The 20,965-nt window shown below is 29.3% G+C and overlaps 2 protein-coding genes and 1 long non-coding RNA gene across 4 annotated transcripts; all 3 read left to right on the forward strand.

Moving 5' to 3' along the window:
• The first annotated feature begins 16,847 nt into the window (after window positions 1-16,847).
• Window positions 16,848-18,577, forward strand: LOC145955624 (ATP-dependent Clp protease proteolytic subunit 2, mitochondrial-like). 2 transcript variants are annotated; one of them, XM_083070597.1, is made up of 3 exons: window positions 16,848-17,412; window positions 18,012-18,103; window positions 18,230-18,577. In XM_083070597.1, the coding sequence occupies exons 1-2, from the start codon at window positions 17,115-17,117 to the stop codon at window positions 18,041-18,043; spliced, it is 330 nt and encodes a 109-aa protein (XP_082926723.1). In that variant the 5' UTR covers window positions 16,848-17,114; the 3' UTR covers window positions 18,044-18,103; window positions 18,230-18,577. The 2 variants fall into 2 exon arrangements, with proteins under 2 accessions (XP_082926723.1, XP_082926722.1); XM_083070596.1 differs by having other exon boundaries at window positions 16,858-17,412; window positions 18,000-18,103.
• LOC145956108 (uncharacterized) lies at window positions 18,079-18,971 on the forward strand. Its single transcript, XM_083071668.1, has 4 exons — window positions 18,079-18,103; window positions 18,230-18,372; window positions 18,488-18,628; window positions 18,720-18,971. Exons 1-4 carry the CDS (start codon window positions 18,079-18,081, stop codon window positions 18,969-18,971), a joined length of 561 nt encoding a protein of 186 aa, XP_082927794.1.
• Window positions 18,972-20,665, forward strand: LOC145955625 (uncharacterized). Its single transcript, XR_014432287.1, has 2 exons — window positions 18,972-20,003; window positions 20,335-20,665. It is a non-coding gene; the product is annotated as an uncharacterized LOC145955625 (long non-coding RNA).
• The last annotated feature ends 300 nt before the right edge of the window (window positions 20,666-20,965 follow it).

The raw sequence follows: 20,965 nt of genomic DNA on the forward strand, positions 1-20,965 counted from the left end.
GAAAATTATTGTGATGCTTTGCTAGAGTTTACTGACTTGTTGAAGGAAAAAAATGTGAACCAAATTTTACGTAATTTCTTGATGAATATTTTGTTAATAATTTCTTTTTCACTGCCCGGAACTTCCTTACACTGTCTTCCAAAAGCAAGCCTTGGAGCTGTGTGCTAGGGTGAGTCTTTTTATCATTGCTCACATAAGTTTAATTTTGAAAAATAATGCTAGGCTGTGCTACTTTTTTTCATTCTCAGGTAAAATGCATTAAGTTCCATTTTGCTGTTTTATGTTTTAAATAAATAAACTAATGACAGTAGGAGCATAAGAAAGTGCTATTTTGCAACCCATCTTGAAATAATATACATGTAAAGGCTAATTGGCATTCCACCTTGCAGAAAGTTGCTGCAGCTTCTGGAGACATGAGGAATGCTCTATGTATATGCAGGTCAGTCATTTATTATTATTATTATTATGATTATTATTATTATTATCATCATCATCATAATAATAATAATAATTATTATTATTATTATTAATTATTGCACTTTATACTCATGATAAAATAGTGCATTCAAGCTTAGTTGTCTTACGTGTTCATTTTATCTTATTTCATTCTATTGATAGAAAGGGTTGAAATGAAACTTTACTACAAGTACAGAACCCTTGTTTTTGTTGAATGTAAAATTTAAGAGAGAATATTTAAACTTCAATTCGGAACCTATTAAGCCTCTTGCAGGGGGTTAGAACCTAGTGAGTTAGTCAAAATAATAACTACCCAATACAATTAAATGTATTTGATGAGAGGAAATGAATTAGGAAAAGATAAGTTAGTTAAGGGGTGTGATTGGATCAAGGTTTTGATTAGAGGAGAGTTCCCATGTATCGTGAATACTGGGTTACACTTTCTTTACATTCTTCATTGTTATCATTGTTCTTGCATTTTTTTGATACTTAGCTAGGGATTGAGAAAGTGCCAGTAGTAAGCTTCCTATTTCATTTCCCTAAATTGTATCATTCGTATTAGATTGTTGTCACAATTTTCTTTGTCAATTTAGCCAGCGCAAAATCCAAAAAAAAACAAGTTTAATAGTCTATTTCCTTTGCAGGAGTGCAATAGAGATGCTTGAAGTAGAAATTAGAGAATCTGCGTGCAATTTGAATACTTCATTGGAAGAGAAATCTCCTAATCTTGCTGCAACTCCTGATTTTATCAAGAAACGAGAATTTGATGTTGTAAGTGTTCAAAAATCTGTTGCCTTGAAGATGATTATAATTTTTTGTGCGCACCTGCAGATAATTATAAAGTATTGCCCTGAAGTAAAATTGTGAACAATTTAAGGAAAGTTCCGTAGATAAGTTATCTATGGAAATTTCTGTAGATAACTTACCTACGAAAATTTCCGTATATAGGCCTAAAGGCCAAATAAGGTGGTTTTAGTAGCCTGGAACGGGCTGTTCCAAAATCGAAACGGGCCATTCCGAACCTGGTACGGGCCGTTCCAATATCAGAACGGGCCGTTCCAACGTGACTAAAACACCTAAAGAATCCTAGGCTGGAACGGGTCATTCCAATACTAGAACTGGTATTTATTATTCTCAACTTTCTCTTCATTCTGCATTGTATTCATTTAGAACATATCCTTCTTGAAAAAAAGAATAAACGAGAATAAAAAGAGAAATCAACCTATATGCATTAGCCAGAAGTAATGGAAAGTGAGCCATGTATAAAGAGTTTAGGAAAAAGAATTCCACAATCATCAAGATCCTAACTCTTGCCCTAAAAGGATAAAGCCGTGTCGTACAACCGTGAAATCCAAGCGGAATAGAACTTGAGGAGGAAGAATCCCTCAAACACTTAGTCAAAATGAATAGAGCTTTCTTGAAAGATGATTTTAACAAGAGAGAAGCATTGCTTGTTAAGAAGCTGCTAGAATGAAAACTCACAAAGGGAATTCTAGGCAAAAAAAAAAATCAGTTAAGTCTCTTTAGGCTTATTATTAGTTTCACTTTCCAATAGAGGTTGATCCAGCAAATCAGTTAAGTCTTCAATTTCAGTTTTCCTTGTCTCTTGTTTGTTAGACTCATCAAATACCACATGGACAGATTCTTCTACAACTAGAGTTCTCTTATTATAAATTCTATAAGCTTTGCTATTTGTAGAGTATCCTAGAAAGCACAAAGCACAAAGCACTTACACCCAAACACTCTAAAATATAAAATGTTAGATTTCCTTCCATTGTAAATTTCATAGGGTGTTTTCTTTAATATAGGTCGGATCAGAACTTTGTTTAACACATGACAAGCTGTGTCCTAGGTGCTGTGAAATTATGGTTTATACCATGTTCCTCACAGAATTTTTGAAACATTATGTTTTGAAATTCACCTCCATGGTCACTTCTTATAGAGGTAATGTTTGAACACTTTTCATTTTGAACAAGCTTGGCAAATTTTCTAAAGGCATTAAAAGCATCATTTTTGTTTGCAAGAAACATAACCCATGTGTATCTTGAGTAGTCATCAACAATCATTAAACCATAGTAGTTTCCACCTAAGCTCATGGTTCTTGAAGGACCAAACAAATCCATGTGAATTAATTGCAAAGGTCTAGTTGTGGAAATCTGATTTTTGCTTTTAAAGCTAGCCTTCACTTGCTTGCCCTTTTGACAAGCATCACATAGTTTGTCCTTACTAAACTTGAGATTAGGTAAACCAACCACTAATTCTTTCCTACTCAGTTTATTCAAATGATCCATATGAATATGTGCAGCTCTCCTATGCCAAAGCCATATGTTTTCTTCTTGAGTTATTAAACACTTAGTGTTTGAAATTGCTATAGAGTGTTCTAAGTCAAGCATGTATATATTGTCAATCCTTTTTCCTATGAATCTGATTTCTTTAGTCTTTTTATCACATATAAAGCAACATGTATTATCAAATTCAATTTTAAAGCCTTTGTCACTTAGTTGACTTATACTCAGCAAATTATGTTTCAATCCATCAACAAGCAGTACATTCTCAATCAATGTTTGAGAGGAGGTGTTACCAACATTGCCATGGCCAAGAATTCTCCCTTTGTTGTTGTCACCATAGGTAACATACCCTTCATTCTTCAATTTCATACTTGAGAACTTTGAAGGATCCCCAGTCATATGCCTTGAGCAGCCACTATCAAGATACCAAAGTAAGTTCTTGGCCCTCAAGCATTCCTACAACAAAGATTCAGAGAAAAAATTTAGGTACCCATGTGAAGGGTCCTTGTAGGTTAGTTCTCAGCCTTTGACTTTTCTTAATCCAAACCATTTCTCCATTTGGAACTCCATACTTCCTAGAGTAGCAGTTCTTTATTGTGTGACCTTTTTTACAACAATAGAAACAAGTTGTTTGTCTAGAGAAATTGCTTTTAAATTTTCTAAAATTTTGGTTTTTCTAAAAAGGTTCTTTCTTTGACTTAAATGACATGCTCATGCTTTGATTAAAACCAAGTCCAATCCTATCAAAAGTGTTTCTTTGTTTTCCCAAAAAGAATATTTAAATTTGCATTTCCATTAGTGAACTTTGCAAGAGTGGATTTTAAATCAACATTTTCTTTTTCAAAAGTCTTGCAATTTTCACAAACATCTTTTGAGGAGGTGGAGTTCTCACAATGAGCTTCACTCAAGTTAAACATAGTTTGAAGATTTTCATGCTCATGTTTCAAATTCTCAAGCTCTTGTTCAGCTTTAATTAAACCATCAATATTCACTACTAGAAAAATTAATATTTGTGACGAATTTTGTGACGGAAAAAATAGCATCGCTAATAGTGACGCATTTTGTGAGGGAGTTTTAAGTTTTGTGACGGACTAGAATTTATTGAATTTTGTGACGGATTTTGTGACGGAATCTATTCTGTCTCTAAAAATCTGTCACAAATTTCGTCACTGAATAAAAAAAAAAAATTTGTGACGGATTTTGTGACGGAAAAATTTTTGTCTCTAAATATCCGTCACAAATTTCATCTCTAAATAAAAAAAAATGTTTGTGACGGATTTTGTGACGGAATGGACTTCGTCTCTAAAAAATCCGTCACAAATTTCGTCACTAAAATGAAAAAATTTAGTGACGGATTATTCCCTCTCAAAATTCCGTCACAAATAGGTTATTTAAGTTAACATATACTATAATTTTTATTAATGTAACAAATGATATATATTTATTATTACTAAATAAATAAAATTTATATATTATTAATAATTTAATATTGCTAATAAATTAATATCAATAATATTTTTAGTATATTTATAGATAAATTGATAATTTGATAAATATAACTTAGTATATATTAATATACTTTTACAAAAATATAAATATAGTAGATATATAAGATATGTATATTTATATTTTTGTAAAAGTATATTAATATATAATAAGTTATATTTATCAAATTATTAGTTTATGTATAAATATACTAATAATATTATTGATATTAATTTATGAATAATATTATAAAAATATAATATATATATATATATATATATATATATATATTTATGTATTTATTAATAATAAATATATATCATTTGTGTGACACCCTCTACCCCACATACCATAACACAAATAACAAAAATTGAATAACATAATCTTTTTCATAATTGAAATTTACCAAACATGTTTAATTCAAATCAAAACTTATGTATTTGTGGAATTAAATAGATATTGATACATCTCACGCAACAAGGAATACAACAGAACAATCAAAAAGTAAAATATAAACTTACATAGTTTATTTGTTTATCTCAGGTTCTCTTAAGAACCCACAGAGTACTCTAATCCATACAATAAACATCTTACTCATATAATTGTCTCTTACAATTGCATTCCCTTATGGTGTGTTTGGATGAGTAATTTTACAAATTCAAGGAATTTGAAATTCTTGATATTTGAATTACTTTGATTTCAATTTCTATCATTGTTAAAATATTTTGTTTGGATAAGTCAATTCAATTTTTTTAAATTTTAAATTGTTAATTTGGATATATGATAATATGATTCTATCATGATAAAATTGCTTTTAAAAAGATATTTATATGTTGAGATTTTTAAATAAAATTTTATAAAAAAAATGTTAACCAATTTTTAAATATTTAATAAATTTAAAAATTAATTTAGATAATATTTAATAATTTTTAAAGTATTTTTGAATATTCAATAATTAAAAATATGAAGATATAAGATAAAATATATAAGTGAAATAAGGGGAAAAAAATATGAGAAATTTCAAATTGTTACATTTTTGGGAGAATTTGAAATTTTACTACTTCAAAGAATTTCACAAATGCTCTGGTAATCGATTACAACACTTGGTAATCGATTACAACGGTTTATTTTCAAAATGATTGGAACGTTGTAAAGTTTAAATTCAAATTTTGAAATTTTCATCTTCTAGTAATCGATTACATGGAATGGTAATCGATTACCAGTCTCTTGAAAACAATAATTGCCTTATTAAAACTTAAAATATTGAAAACCTTATTAATATAAATCATATTTGGGTTTTCTTTGAAATTCTTTATTTTAAATGGCCAAGAACTTTATGCAATATTTCTCCCCCTTTTTGATGATGACAACATACTGTAGATGGAAAGAAACATAAAACAGTGTATATCGATCACTCCCCCTTAGTCTCCCCCTTAATAAATCATTGTTTGATGTTAATTTTTATATTGTAAAAATTTGACTTTAAATAGACAGTTGTAATGATCAGATTAAATTGTTCAATTCAAAATATCTAATATTTGATCAGGACCCTTCTTTCCTTTTCTCTCCCCCTTTGGCAACATCAAAAGGAATGAGACAATATATAAAAAAAATTGAATAAGATAAACAAACACCATTCAGAAACAAAAGTACAATATGTCCTATGAGCAAAATAGTCAGAGTCAAGCGAGCAGAATTAATCTAAAACATACTAATCAAAGATCCAGAAATTGACTAAAAAATAGTCCAAAACATAAGATAAACTAAAATAGCAAATAACAGAATCAGAGTCAACTAGCTACTCGGAAGGGCGTCTAAGAGATTTTACTTCCTCCTCAAGACGAGTCATGCGAGTGTCAAGAGAATCAAAACGTTCACCAACATAGAACCGGAGATCTCTAATTTCATTGAGAACATCCGAGAGAAGTGCTGATGAAGGATCTTGAGGAGGTGGTGACGGAGTTCGATCATCAGTGTCTACTGCTTGAAAATCCCGCTTCCTGACCCAGGTGTTGTCCAGTGTTTTCTTGTACCCAAAGGAAGCAATTGCATTTGCTCCAATCTCAAAGACCCTCTTAACTGGAACCCAGGTTTCATCTTCCAAAGGAACTTTAAAATGTTCCAAAATAGTAGTTACAAAATGTGGGTATGGAAGAGAAGCATTAACCCGCAAGGCCTTCTTCATTCGACTCCTAATCAGATGAGCCCAGCTAAATTCCCGGCCAGTGCTTAGAGCCCATATCAAAATTAAGTCCTCTTCTGAAGCCTGTGCAAGGTTAGTCGTGCGTGGAAGCAGTACCCGAACAATTATGTAATGCATGATTCTATAATCAAATTTCATTAAGCCAGCCAATAATCTTCCAGCCATGTCAACATTATCCACACAAATCATACTTCGGGCATTGGGATGGGAATATTCTGGTTTCCATGTATCCGGAATCGTTCCCTCAAACAGAGTACCTTGATCTTTTAATTTTGATAAATCCCGGAACAGAGACTGATTTATCACTATTGGAATCTTTTTAACCTCATTGTAAAGAACTTCATTCCTAATTTCCAAATTGCTGTAAAAGACCCTAACTAATTCTGGATAAACAGGGTTTTTCATAGCCATAAAATCTACTAACCCAGAATTCTTAAAAATCGTATAACACTCAAAAGATTCATCCTCAAAAAAATTAATACTGATATATTTGGGATCAACAATATTTCTCTCAGAAAATAACTGGTAGTACTTATCTCGTTGTTCGTCTGTGGAGAACAGAGCGAGAGCACGTCCAGCGTACGGAATGGGATTCGTAGGAGTAGGGGCATCGTCGGAGGGAGGCTCTTGGCGGCGCCTGGCGGTGGTTGAACGAGACGAAGAACCCTTATGACGTTTGGATGATTCTGCCATTTGAATGTTTGTTTTGAAAAATGCAATCGGTAGAGTTGAAGAGACTTGAAAACGATGAAGAATGGAACAAACGGGGCTCAATTTGGTTAAGATTTGAGGAAGATATGGGGATTTGAAGATCTAAGGGCGCGGAGGGTTTTGGGTTTTCTTTCGTGAGGAAGAAGACGAACTGCACTTTTTTAAGTGCAGAGGAGTCGTGTAATCGATTACATGACTATGGTAATCGATTACACCTTTTTGAGATTCTTTGCATTTTTGGAACTGGTAATCGATTACATTACATGGTAATCGATTACACTATACCCAGATAAGTGAATTAGCACTGGTAATCGATTACAATACTCTGTAATCGATTACATATAGCAGAACAAGCAAACATGCACTGGTAATCGATTACATGACCAATAGCTGATACTTTAAAACATTCTATAAAAGTCATTAAAATAACTATAAGAAGATAATGTCCACAAATATAAAATAAATAATAATTAACTAATTTAGTTATTTATTGAAAAATATCTTTCTAATTTTATATACCTGAACAAGAGCTGTCAAAACGGGCCAGCCCGACCCGTTTGGCCCTGCCCACCTCAACCCACTTTTTAAGTGGGCCAACCCGGCCCGGCCCACCAAGTTTATTATCTAAAATTTTCTAGCCCGGCCCGGTCCACGACAGGTTGGTGGGCTAAACGGGCAGCCCACGAAACCACCTTATTTATTTAAAAAAAATTATAATTTAAAATAAATTTCAATATAAAATAATATTTAATCTAAAGTAAAAAATTTTAAACTAAGTATCATGGGTACAACATTAAAATTAAATTAATAAGTGTGCAACTTTAAAAAATTAAAAAAAGAAAAAATAAAAAATCTTTCATGAGAGTGATTATTCATCAATATTAAATTTTATTAGAGGTTTGGATAGATAAATTTATAGTAATGTCATATTATTTAACATTGATTTTATCTTTATCTATAAAAAAAATGATATCTTATTAAAATAATGCATATATAATAATAAATAGTTAAGTGAGTTGTTAGTGGGTTTAGGGGATGGGTTGGTAAGTGGGTCAGGTGGGCCACCCCGCCCACCACGGGTTCAACCCGGGTGGGCCGGGTCGAAAGTGGGCCGGGTCACATTTTTTCAACGGTAGAATGAAACACCATCAAATTAGCCTCAAACAACTCTAACCTCTCGTTTGTACTCTCAAGTGATAATTTACAAAGCATGCACACTCATTATAAAGTATACAAATTTTTAGACTTATAAATTTCACTTTATTATATAAATGAACAAGTTTAATATTTAAAAAGATAAATAAAAGTATATATAATTTCAATATATTATTGTAAATTTAATATAATAATAATAATAATAATAATTATTATTATTATTCATTTTTATTGAAATAGATCAATCTTTTAATATATTATAGTATATATAATTTTAATATATTATATATAGTCATTAAATTTAATATAATAATAATAATAACTAATATTATTATTCATTTTTATTCAGGTAGATCAATCTTTTAAGTGTAATATAAGTTTTTTTTTTTAAATAACTTGTAGCCTATGCTTTTAAACTAAATACATATTATAGTAAAACTTTAGTTTGACCTATTTAATTTTAAATATATTTGATTACTTTGTACGTTTATTAATTTTTGTATGTGAGCAGAGTAAATTACATTATTTTTAAAAAATATTGTGTTTTTTGTTATATATTTATGTTAAGATAATTCTATAAGATATAGTTTAGATATACTAGTTTATCCTCTCCTAATTTCTAGTTTAGTTTCCTTAGTACTTGAATCTGAATGATTTTCATGTTATTGAATTGATGGATACAATAAAATAAATAGGCATAAAATATAATCAATCCCTAAAGTTTAGGAATTTAGATAAAACTGACTAAGGAAACTAAACAATAAATTAAGAGAGTATAAACTAGTATATCTAAACTATATCTAAACTATATCTTATAGAATTATCTTAACAATTTATATTTTTTATAATATAAATATATTTAAACAAAGAATTTAATTGTTTCGGTAATAAAAAATTCATACGTAAAAATTAAATTCAATATATAATTTAAATAAAATTAGGTATATACATACTAAATCAATTATTCATCTTTCGATATAATACTTGATTTCTTTTGGTTATGATATTTTAATATATTTTATTTAAAATATCAATTAACATATTTTATTATTATTATTATTTAATTTATTGTAAAATAATTAAAATATTTAATTTAACATCATTAAAAAAATAACCATTATAAAATTTATTTTTTTTAGTTTAATTATTTATTATAATACTTTTTAGTTACCGTATTAACCAAAACATTATTGTTAATTAAAATATATTTTTGAATTTTAGTTATTCATTATCATTCACTCACTTTATTAAAAAGTGATAAAATTTAATTAATTTAATAAAATAAAAACTTTAAAATAAATATCTAAAATCTTTAACAATTTCTTAAATACAAATATTTAATTAATTAATTTTAATATATACTAAATTTAATATTAGAAAATTTATAAATATTTTAGTTATAATTTTTATTATCTTTTGAATTAATATTGGATTTCTTTTGATTATGAAAGATAGTAAATAAAATTTAAAATCTGAATGAGTTTGTTTGATAAAAATATTTAATTAATTTTAATATAATAAATTTAATATCAAAATATTTACCTAGATTTGAGTTATGATTTTTATAATCTTTTGATTTAATATTGGATTTTATTTATTATAAAACATAATAAATAAAATCTAAAATCTGTTAAACGAATCCACACTCCCTCTTGCCCTAGCAGACCTCTTTCTCTTCTCTGTTAAACGAATCCACACTCCCTCGCCGGCCACCATAGCTCCTTCTCCGTTTAACCATTCTAATAGTCCCTCACCCGGCCACCACACCTCTTTTTGTGTTAAACCGTTCCAACAGTCTCTCACCGGCCACCACACCTCCAGCTGTGTTAAATCATTTAGGGAGAATATTAATATGACAGGTATTACTCGATCTTGTGTTTTTGTTAGAAGATTTTATGTAGTTATTTGGAGAGAATATAATTTTTTTATATCCAAAGAAAAAGTGTTGCACATAATAAAACTTTAAAATTTTGTTAAAATTTCAAAATTGAACTATTATTATTGTTATTATAAATATATTATTATTTTAAATTTGAAATACTACTATTTTGCATTTAAATTAAATTATATTAATCATTATTTTCAAGTTTAAATTCAAAATATTATTTATATATTAATTTAATTAATAAAAATATAAGGTAGTAATTTTAAAAATAATTGTATTTTAAAGATATTTATTTCATATTATTTATAGGAGTTAAAATGGTAGTTTTTTTTTTCAAAATAAAAAATATATTTTTAAAACGCATAGAGAGGAGAGGAACGGGTTTAAACCCTAAAGAGAGGCACCACTCTTTCCTGAAATTGTTTTAATCATTTTCCCTCTTTTACTTTTCCCGCACATTTTTTCTTTTCACTCTTTACTAAACCCTTTGCATTTCCATTATCCAACGATGGCGACTCAGATCCTCTCTCGCGTCTTCCCCAAAACCGTAACCCTAACCCCCTTCCTCCACTACTAGAAAAATTAATATTTGTGACGAATTTTGTGACGGAAAAAATAGCATCGCTAATAGTGACGCATTTTGTGAGGGAATTTTAAGTTTTGTGACTGTGACACCCTCTACCCCATTATTAATATACAACAAATGTAACAATAAGATATTACTTTTCTTCTTTTTGGGTAAATAAAATCTTTCATAGTTGACAAATATTTCAAATATAACAAGGTAGAAGATTCACATTCGTAACTCATAAATCATAACTCCAGTGTAAAAATTATAAAAGAAAAGAAGTTAAGATTTTCAATACAATTTAGTATAAAACAAGAAATCATATATATACAAATAATAATAAAGGAAATATAAATTAACTCCAGTAAAGGTGGCAGTGCCTCCTGGTTAGGAATTAATTTATACTCCCAAATCATATAATAAAATATAACAAAAATGTACATCTTGGTCTTTTATCAAGAATGTTCAAATTACAATTCTTAACATATATTTTCCTTGAATTATACATGTTATCTACGTTATCTCTTCGTTAGAAATTACCAAAGAAGAGAAACTAAAGTTATAAAAGCGATAACATATTAAACTAAAATAACTATGCCCCGATGTCACATCCTATCAGAGCATGCCCAAATTGAAGCCTTTAAGCCTCATCACCAACATCCTCATGATACTGATCATCTGCAACACAATTTAAAACATATACAAAAACAACAAGGGAGTTTCAGGTGCAGAAATAAAGGTTAAATAGCCCAGACACACACAACAAATATAAGTCACATGTAAATAACATACATAAATAATCAAATATCACATATATATTCATTTATCATGCTATGATGTCATGGACTCAACTCATAAATGCATGCATGTGGCGCCATACGGAAGATTCACAATTCATCGTTGGTGATCCTAAGGTACACCTGGTTACATCACTGGTGACCCTAAGGTACACCTTGTTAGCATGTTACATCGTGGGTGACCCTAAGGTACACCTTGTTAGTCGTGGGTGACCCTAATTAAGGTACACCTTGTTAGTCGTGGGTGACCATAAGGTACACCTTGTTAGTCGTGGGTGTGCGGCCTCAGCGGCACACCTGGAGTAATATATGCATATGATGCATGTCATACATTCATAATCTCATGGACTCAACATTTAACTTATTACATAATTTCATTTAATACATCATGTCCTCATTTTTCATAGTCTCATAATCATAGTTTGTCTCAATAGTCCATTCTTAAGTCTCATGTCATTTGTCCATATTTCACTAGGTCATGTCATAAATACTCCTCATAAGGTCCGCACAGGAATTCACAGAGATCCAGAGAGCATTCTTGTTCATATTAAACCTCATTTATTATTAACATTAATTTCATATTCATTTATTACTTTCAACAAAGAACAAAGTAGAATAAATAGAAAATCGGACAGAACAACGACACCTTTAACAAAAACAAAGTAGAGTAAATAGAAAATCAAACAGAACAACGGCACCTTCAACAAAGAACAAAGTAAAGTAAATAAAAAATCAAACAGAACAACGACATCTTCAACAAAGAACAAAATAGAGTAAATAGAAAATCAGACAGAACAACGGTAAGGGATTGGGGGTCAATCCGACAAATAACTATCCAACAATTATCCCCACACCCCTGAGCGAGGTTCTCACTCCCCCCCCCTTACCTGGATAGGCGGAGTTGGAACTTAGGCAGAGCCTCCTCCTCTGGATTCCCTCTTCCTTTCTCTCTCTCTTTCTTTCTCTTTCTCTCTCTCTCTCTCTCTCTCTCTCTCTAAAATTTCACTTTCTTCCTCTGTATAAAAATTTTCACCCCCTGCCCCTATTTATAGGCAAACTGGTGTACCCGAAACGACCCGTATTGAATTCGGAACGGCCCGTTCCGGATCCTTCAAACGTGGGCAAATTTCTCAACTGGAACGGCCCGTTCCGAGACTCAGCAGAACGGTCCGTTCTGTTTCTAGAACGGCCCGTTCTCCATACCAGAACGGCCCGTTCTCCATCCAGAACGGCCCGTTCCAGGCCCGTTCTGGAACTTGAAAAAAATAGCATATTCGCTCTTTTGGAACGGCCCGTTCTGCATTTGGAACGGCCCGTTCCGAAACCCAGAAATACCCTTGTCCCTTTATTAAAATTACGAAAATGTCATCAATAATTACGAAAATGCTATTACTAATAAAAATATCCTTTTAAGGAAATTGGGGTGTTACAGTGACGGACAAGAATTTATTGACTTTTGTGACGGATTTTGTGACGGAATATATTCCGTCTCTAAAAATTCGTCACAAATTTCGTCACTGAATCAAAAAAAAAATATTTGTGACGGATTTTGTGACGGAAAAATTTTCGTCTCTAAAAATCCGTCACAAATTTCATCACTAAATAAAAAAAAATGTTTGTGACGGATTTTGTGACGGAATGAACTTCGTCTCTAAAAAATCCGTCACAAATTTCGTCACTAAAATGAAAAAATTTAGTGACGGATTTTTCCCTCTCAAAATTCCGTCACAAATAGGTTAAAATATTTTGTGACAAATTGTTCCCTCTCAAAATATTAAATTTTATTTATGAAACTTTTATATTTAAGAATTATGCATAATTAAAGAAAATATGTTAATTTTTTTTATAAAAAAAATTAAAAATATTTTATTTCATTAAAGGACTGAAAAAATTATGAAATTTATTTAATTAAATAAAAAATTGTCAATTTTGAACATATGAAACTAAGACATTCATTAAAAATATTTAAAAAAAAAACTTGTGAAAATAAAAAAAAATATTAATTTAATTTTGGCTTAAGTACATTTTTGATCCCTCAAGTATTGTAATTTGCAATTTTGATCCCTAAGATTTTAATTGGATAATTTTAGTCCCTAAAGAATTGTAATTGTGCAATTTTAGTTCTTTAATTTTTAATTGAACAATTTTAGTCCCTCAAATATCATAATTTTACAATTTGAATGTCTCCCATTAAAAATTTAATAATTTTAAAATTTTAATATATATATATATATAAAATAATTTAATATTATATAATTATTTGCTTATTTAAGTTAGCATATACTATAATTTTTATTAATGTAACAAATGATATATATTTAATATTACTAAATAAATAAAATGTATATATTATTAATAATTTAATATTGCTAATAAATTAATATCAATAATATTTTTAGTATATTTATAGATAAACTCATAATTTGATAAATATAACTTAGTATATGTTAATATAATTTTACAAAAATATAAATATGATTATATATTTAAATTTTTAAAAATGAATTTAGAAATTATTGAAACGATAATTTATATTTATGTTATTTTATATAAAAAAAATGAATTTGATAAATAGAAATATCTTAAATTTAGATTTTTAATAAGTTGAATATGTAATAACTCAAAAGTGAAACGGGCCGTTCCGGAATAAGAAAAATGCCCAAAACTGGAGAAGCAGAACGGCCCGTTCTCATAACCAGCAGAATGGCCCGTTCTGCTTCTCCAATATAGGGCATTTTTGTTATTCCAGAACGGCCCGTTTCACTTTTGAAACGGCCCGTTCCGTCTACTGTTACGGAATAAATTTAAATTCAGTATAAAAATAATAATAAAATGATTATAAAAAGTAAAATTAAATAACTTAGTTAAAAAATGACTATAATTAATAATTTAATGTAAAATTTGTTTAAATTTTTTTGAAAATAAATAATAAAATAAATCCTCCCTTTCGTCTTCTTCACTTTTTAGAAATGTGTTGACAAGATAATGGATAATATATTTATTTTTAGATAAAACTTAAATGCAATATTAAATGCTAGAGGGAACCGGCCAAGTTAACTATATATAGAGTATCATACAAAGAAGGAGAGTGACACTTAAGTATTCTTAATTAAGATTTATATTAAAGTTTATATTAATATTTTATTGTTGAATTTATTGTATTACCCTTTATCAAAATTTTCTGGTATTAAGTGCATTTATATATTTAGAGTTTTATAAATGTTACACTCAAAATGTGAGGAAATGTATTAAAAATTTTATATTGAATAATGATATAACTAAAATAAAGTATATATAAATAATAAAAATTCGTACATTACAAATCACTTATATATATATATATATATATATATATATATATATATATGATTAAGAAATAACTTATTTAAGATATATTATATAATAAGTTTTTATATAATAAGATCTTAATTATAATTAACATTAAACATTCAATGAATTCGAATAATGATATGTTTTAAGAAATAACTTCTTTAAGATCTTATATAATAATTTTTAGTTAACTTATTCATTATCATTCACTCACTTGATTAAAAAGTGATAAAATATAATTAATTTTTAATTAATTTAATAAAATAAAAACTTTAAAATATATATCTAAAATCTGTAACAATTTTTTAAATACAAATATTTAATTAATAATTATATATTATTAATAATTTATATATTATTTATATATTATTAATACAAATAATATATTATACAAATATTTATATATTATTAATAATTTAATATTGCTAATAAATTAATATCAATAATATTTTTAGTATATTTATAGATAAATTGATAATTTGATAAATATAACTTAGTATATATTAATATACTTTTACAAAAATATAAATATAGTAGATAAGATATGTATATTTATATTTTTGTGAAAGTATATTAATATATAATAAGTTATATTTATCAAATTATTAGTTTATGTATAAATATACTAATAATATTATTGATATTAATTTATGAATAATATTATAAAAATATAATATATTTATATATATATATATTATGTATTTATTAATAATAAAAATATATCATTTGTGTGACTCCCTCTACCCCACATACCATAACACAAATAACAAAAATTGAATAACATAATCTTTTTCATATTTGAAATACCAAAAATGTTTAATTCAAATCAAAACTCATGTATTTGTGGAGATATTCATACATCTCACGCAATAAGGAATACAACAGAACAATCAAAAAGCAAAATATAAACTTGCATAGTTTATTTGTTTCTTTCAGGGTTCTCTTAAGAACTCACAGAGTACTCTAATCCATACAATAAACATCTTACTCATATAATTGTCTCTTACAATTGCATTCCCTTATGGTGTGTTTGGATGAGTAATTTTACAAATTCAAGGAATTTGAAATTCTTGGTATTTGAATTACTTTGATTTCAATTTCTATCATTGTTAAAATATTTCGTTTGGCTAAGTCAATTCAATTTTTTTTAAATTTTAAATTGTTAATATGGATATGATAATTTGATTCTATCATGATAAAATTGCTTTTAAAAATATATTTATATGTTGAGATTTTTAAATAAAATTTTATAAAAAAAATGTTAACCAAATTTTAAATATTTAATAATTTTAAAAATTAATTCAGATAATATTTAATAATTTTTAAAGTATTTTTAAATATAATAATTTAATTATAATATAATAAATTTTAAAAAAACTTATAAATTAAAGTAAAGAAATCAGAAGTGTCAATTTATTTTTCTAAGTTATTGATTTGTTATTTTTTAGTTTAGTTGTTTATTGAAAAATGTCTTTCTAATGTCATAATTTTTTTTAATTAAAATATATTTTAAAATTTTAGTTAATTCATTATCATTCACTTATTTTATTAAAAAGTGATCAAATATAATTTATTTTCAATTAATTTAATAAAATAAAAACTTTAAAATATATATTTAAAATCTGTAACAATTTCTTAAATACTAATATTTAATTAATTTTAATATAGACTAAATTTAATATTAGAAAATTTATTGTGATTTTAGTTATAACAAAACCTTTGGTTCAATTCAGTAATCGATGAATCTGACATGATTTGATCACCTGCATTTTAATTGGATCAATTAAGTATTAAACGCTATTTTACTTGGGTTGGTTTCGTTCGTGATGAATTAGAGTTCAGTCTCAAACTATATATTTAATAATTTTCATTCATATTTATGACACTAAAAGTCATAATGGATTAAAATAATAATTTTCATTCATATTTGGTGATAGGGTTTGAGTGCGCGATTGTGTCACTTTCGTCAAAATAAGTTTTGGTGCCAAAACTCTCCGCACACTAAAAATCCATTTTAGTTTTTTCCCTCTCATTTCAAACCCTTTCTCTCTCTCTCTCTCTTTAAACGCTTTTCACCTTCCCTCCGCTTCTTCCTTCTTTCAAAACCCTAACTCCCACACCAATTTATTTTCCCTAATTTAAAACCCCAACGCTTTCTCATTCTCCCAATTCAACGCGCTTTCCTCACCAAAATCGTGCCTAATCGTTGTGTTCTGAGCGAGAGGGAGAGGGAGCCATGAGAGGCCTTGTGTGGAGCACGAAAGCGTTTGCTCGGAAGTTGCTGTTCCATGGAATTGGAAGGAACGCTCGTTCATACAGTCTTGTCCCAATGGTGATTGAACACTCTTCCCGAGGAGAGAGGGCTTACGACATCTTCTCGCGCCTTATGAAGGAGCGCATTATCTGCATCAACGGACCCATCTCCGACGACACCGCTCACGTCGTTGTTGCGCACCTCCTCTTCCTCGAATCCGAAAACCCTTCCAAACCCATCCACATGTACCTCAACTCCCCCAGTGGCGCCGTCACCGCAGGTACCCCATTGCACACCCTTCTTCAAAATTCCATTTTTAGGGGATCCCATTTTGCAAAACCCTAATTGTCTAAAAAAATGAGAAGGGACACTTCTGTGATGTGTAAAAACTGTGCCTTTTCTTTTTCTAATATGTAATTGATGTTAATTGTTCAATGGGTAAAAGCTACATTTTTCTAATATATAATTGTTTTAAATTAATTGCTCACATTCTCTTTATTTTATAAAACAATAAAAAATGCAGACACTCAGGTAAATTGGTCTCTGATTCTGTCTATTTGCTAGTATGAACATGTTTGGGTGAAAGAATCATTTATAGCGTGAAAAACAAGAGAAAAAAAAATGAAATAAGTTAGTCCATAAATTAAGCTTTTTGTGTTAACTTATCTAAAATGTTATTTTTAACTTGTGAATAAGTTAATTTTTAGTTTATGGAGAAACTTATTTTGATTTTCTTTTCTATATATATTTGATTGTTAATTTGTGTGTGAAAAGTAAAATCTTGATATCATTTGAGTATCAATGTATGTGAAAAGTAATTATTACACACACATTTTGTGTCATTGACTTGCTGTGTAATAATTCCAGAGCTTATGATAGGGCTGCTATCAAGTGCAATGGAAGGGAAGTAGTTACAAACTTCGAGCCCAGCTTGTATGAAGGGGATATGATTTCTGAGTCTGATAATGAAGGTACCACTTGTTTATCCTTGATAATCTTTTTTTTTTATTAATTTATTTGTTTTAGTTGCCTCCTAATCTGCTTAATGATTGAAATATGAAGTCTTGCACTGACATGTTGATTCTGACACTATTCAGATAGCAAGCAAAATCTTGATCTTAACTTGGGCATAGCTCCCCCTTCTTACACTGACGGTCAAATCAAGAACACACCCAACAATGGGAGTGGTTTGAAGGTTCCGCACGGCTGGGACCAAATACCTGTCGATAAGAGAGTTATGGTAAGGTGGAGAGTGTTATATGGCCATATATGGTTTGATTTAATTCTTGAGTCTCGAATTTCCCTAGCCCCTCTGTTTTTTCACGTGTTTCTGAATTTGTAGTTTGTATTCTCAGCTTTCATTGTATATTTTCACTTTGCTTAATATCTTGAGCACTCTGGATCAAGATCACTGCCTGTTCAGCCACCTCCTGGCTTCTCCATGGCATCCGAGCGTCATTCTTCCGTCTGGAGTGGTAGCAATTTCTTTCCCATCTGTGAGGTGATTTTCACATATTCTGGCAAACATGATTAATTTTGCCTTACTTTGTTCTGCGTTACATACTAATTATGGTTTTATATTCACAGGAAACAGTAATAGAGAAGAGGATGGAAGCTGGTCCCATGCCAAATTGGGCATGGCAAGTCCAAGGTCCTTACGGCGGGGCAACTCTTACTCCACCGTTCTCTACTGCAGCATCATCAGGATTCCCTTCAACAATAATACCATCAGCTGCGGATAGTCAAATTCATTTTCCAAACATGACATTCCTCCACCCACATTTTCCACCATCAATCACTAACTCCAGCACCGTATCCACTTTCTACCGCGGTACCTAAAAGTATTACCAGGTAGAGCAATGTTACAATTGCAAATCTTCTTCACTTCAGCGTATGGTTGATAAACTAGTAGGACTATAAGTAGCAATAAAATTAGATATTTCTGCAGAGCTTAAGAAATGGAAGATTAGAAATAGGAGCCCCAAGACGTGCAATTAGATATTTTATAATAAAATGAAAAGATAGGCACATTGCACATTCGCACTCTGTACCAGGTCAGTTTCAAAAACATACATGAAAACAAGTGAATAATATGCTAGTATTCAAGGTATTAGCTTTCAGTTGCTTTGATATTAGAGAAAGGAAAATATGGCAACTAATAGGCACTACTGTCTTGGCCTTCGTGTTCTGATTGTACTAATGGTTACCGGTGTTAGACAACCTTTTACTTGTAGAGATGTGAGTTTTCTTTGTTTTCATTTTCAAAATATCACATTTTATAAAATAAAAAATATATGGTACAATAACTTGATTAAACAATAGTTAAATCTTTAGTTGCCTGATTGTTTTCTTAGATTCTGTGGAAGTATAATTTTAGAGTAGCTTGGTTGTGGTGGAGTGTCATTTTTGAAAATCATTGAGGGGATATTGTCATCAACTCACATTCGGGTCTTTTTAAATAAGATATATTGGCATATGTAAATTTGATAATCAATTGATGCAGGCATGTTCAAGGCATGTTAATTTTTTTGGTGTGTTGATAGTTTTAATGACTATTTTACTGTAAGGCTTAATTGTATGTGCATGTTCGTAACTTTTTTGGTGTCTTGATATGTTCAATGATGATGTCAAGTTCAATTTTTTTAACATCTAGCAATTGAATTGGTACTTTTGTTGTGTTGGAAGCTCACCTATTAACTCTAATTTGAACTCCAAGTTATTCTCTGGTTTGCTTTCAAGTACTATTGTCATTTCAAATGATTATTTATGCAAGAATTTAGAATGTTATAGCACTGCTAGCAGTTATTTAACAAGATGGTGGCAGGATCAAGCAAATTCCTCGTCTCTTGGGACCTGGTCTCAACAAGGCAGGCACGTTTTATTGTTTTGGGTTTAGGATTTTGATCCTCTTGGATGTTCTAGAGTGTACTTGGTGATTTGCTTGTTCTGATCAGTTCACATAATACATTGCTGTGTTCTTGTTAATTTCTGGTCACATTGCGCTATATTGTATTTACTTGGATGTTTTTAAACACTAACTACATAATTTTTTTAAGTGGCTTTGGTTATCCTTTTGAATTGGCTCTACTATCCCTTGCTTTTAATTTGATTCCCTGCTTTTTAGAATTGTTATATTTTGGGTTTTCTGATTTCAATATTGCTTTAGCTGAACCTTATTTTGATATTTTACACCACTTTGCAGGGAAGTTCCCAACACTTGTGACTCGCCAAGAAACTCTCGAGTCAAAGGTTAATGAGAGTAAGGCTATTCCAGCTTAAGAAGGTGCTCTGCATGGGAGTAGCTGTGGGGAATGTTCGCATGGAGGAAAAACAAATCTTCCAAAATGTACAACTGAGTGTTAACTTCCTTGTCTCATTGAGTAAAAAACTCTATCTTAGATTAGCATACAGTTTTTTTAATGTGATAATGTACATAAATTTAAAAATTAGTTTATTATAATTTTGTATTATGTATTACTAAAAACTTTATTCTGCACTGTATTCGAATGAAAAAAAAATATTTTAGTCAACAATTGTTCATGAATAGTCTTAGAATAAAATATAATATGTTGGACAATAGTAATGAGTTATTATATACAGTTGATTAATTGTACAAATTAAATACGCAAGTTCTTGAATCAATAATTGTTCCATTAACATACTATAAACGCATTTTTCAATGATTGTTTGCATCTGATAGGATTATATAGCACACTTAGTTACTTGTTATTAAATTTCAGAAGACAAATGTTATTGTTTAGTCCAGAATAATAGGCTCTGGTAATCGATTACAAGACTTGGTAATCGATTACATCGGTTTAGTTTCAAGTTGT

The sequence above is a fragment of the Cajanus cajan genome, chromosome 3 (assembly GCF_000230855.2).
Source record: "Cajanus cajan strain Asha chromosome 3, NIPB_CcT2T_4, whole genome shotgun sequence".
Classification (NCBI taxonomy): Eukaryota; Viridiplantae; Streptophyta; class Magnoliopsida; order Fabales; family Fabaceae; genus Cajanus; species Cajanus cajan.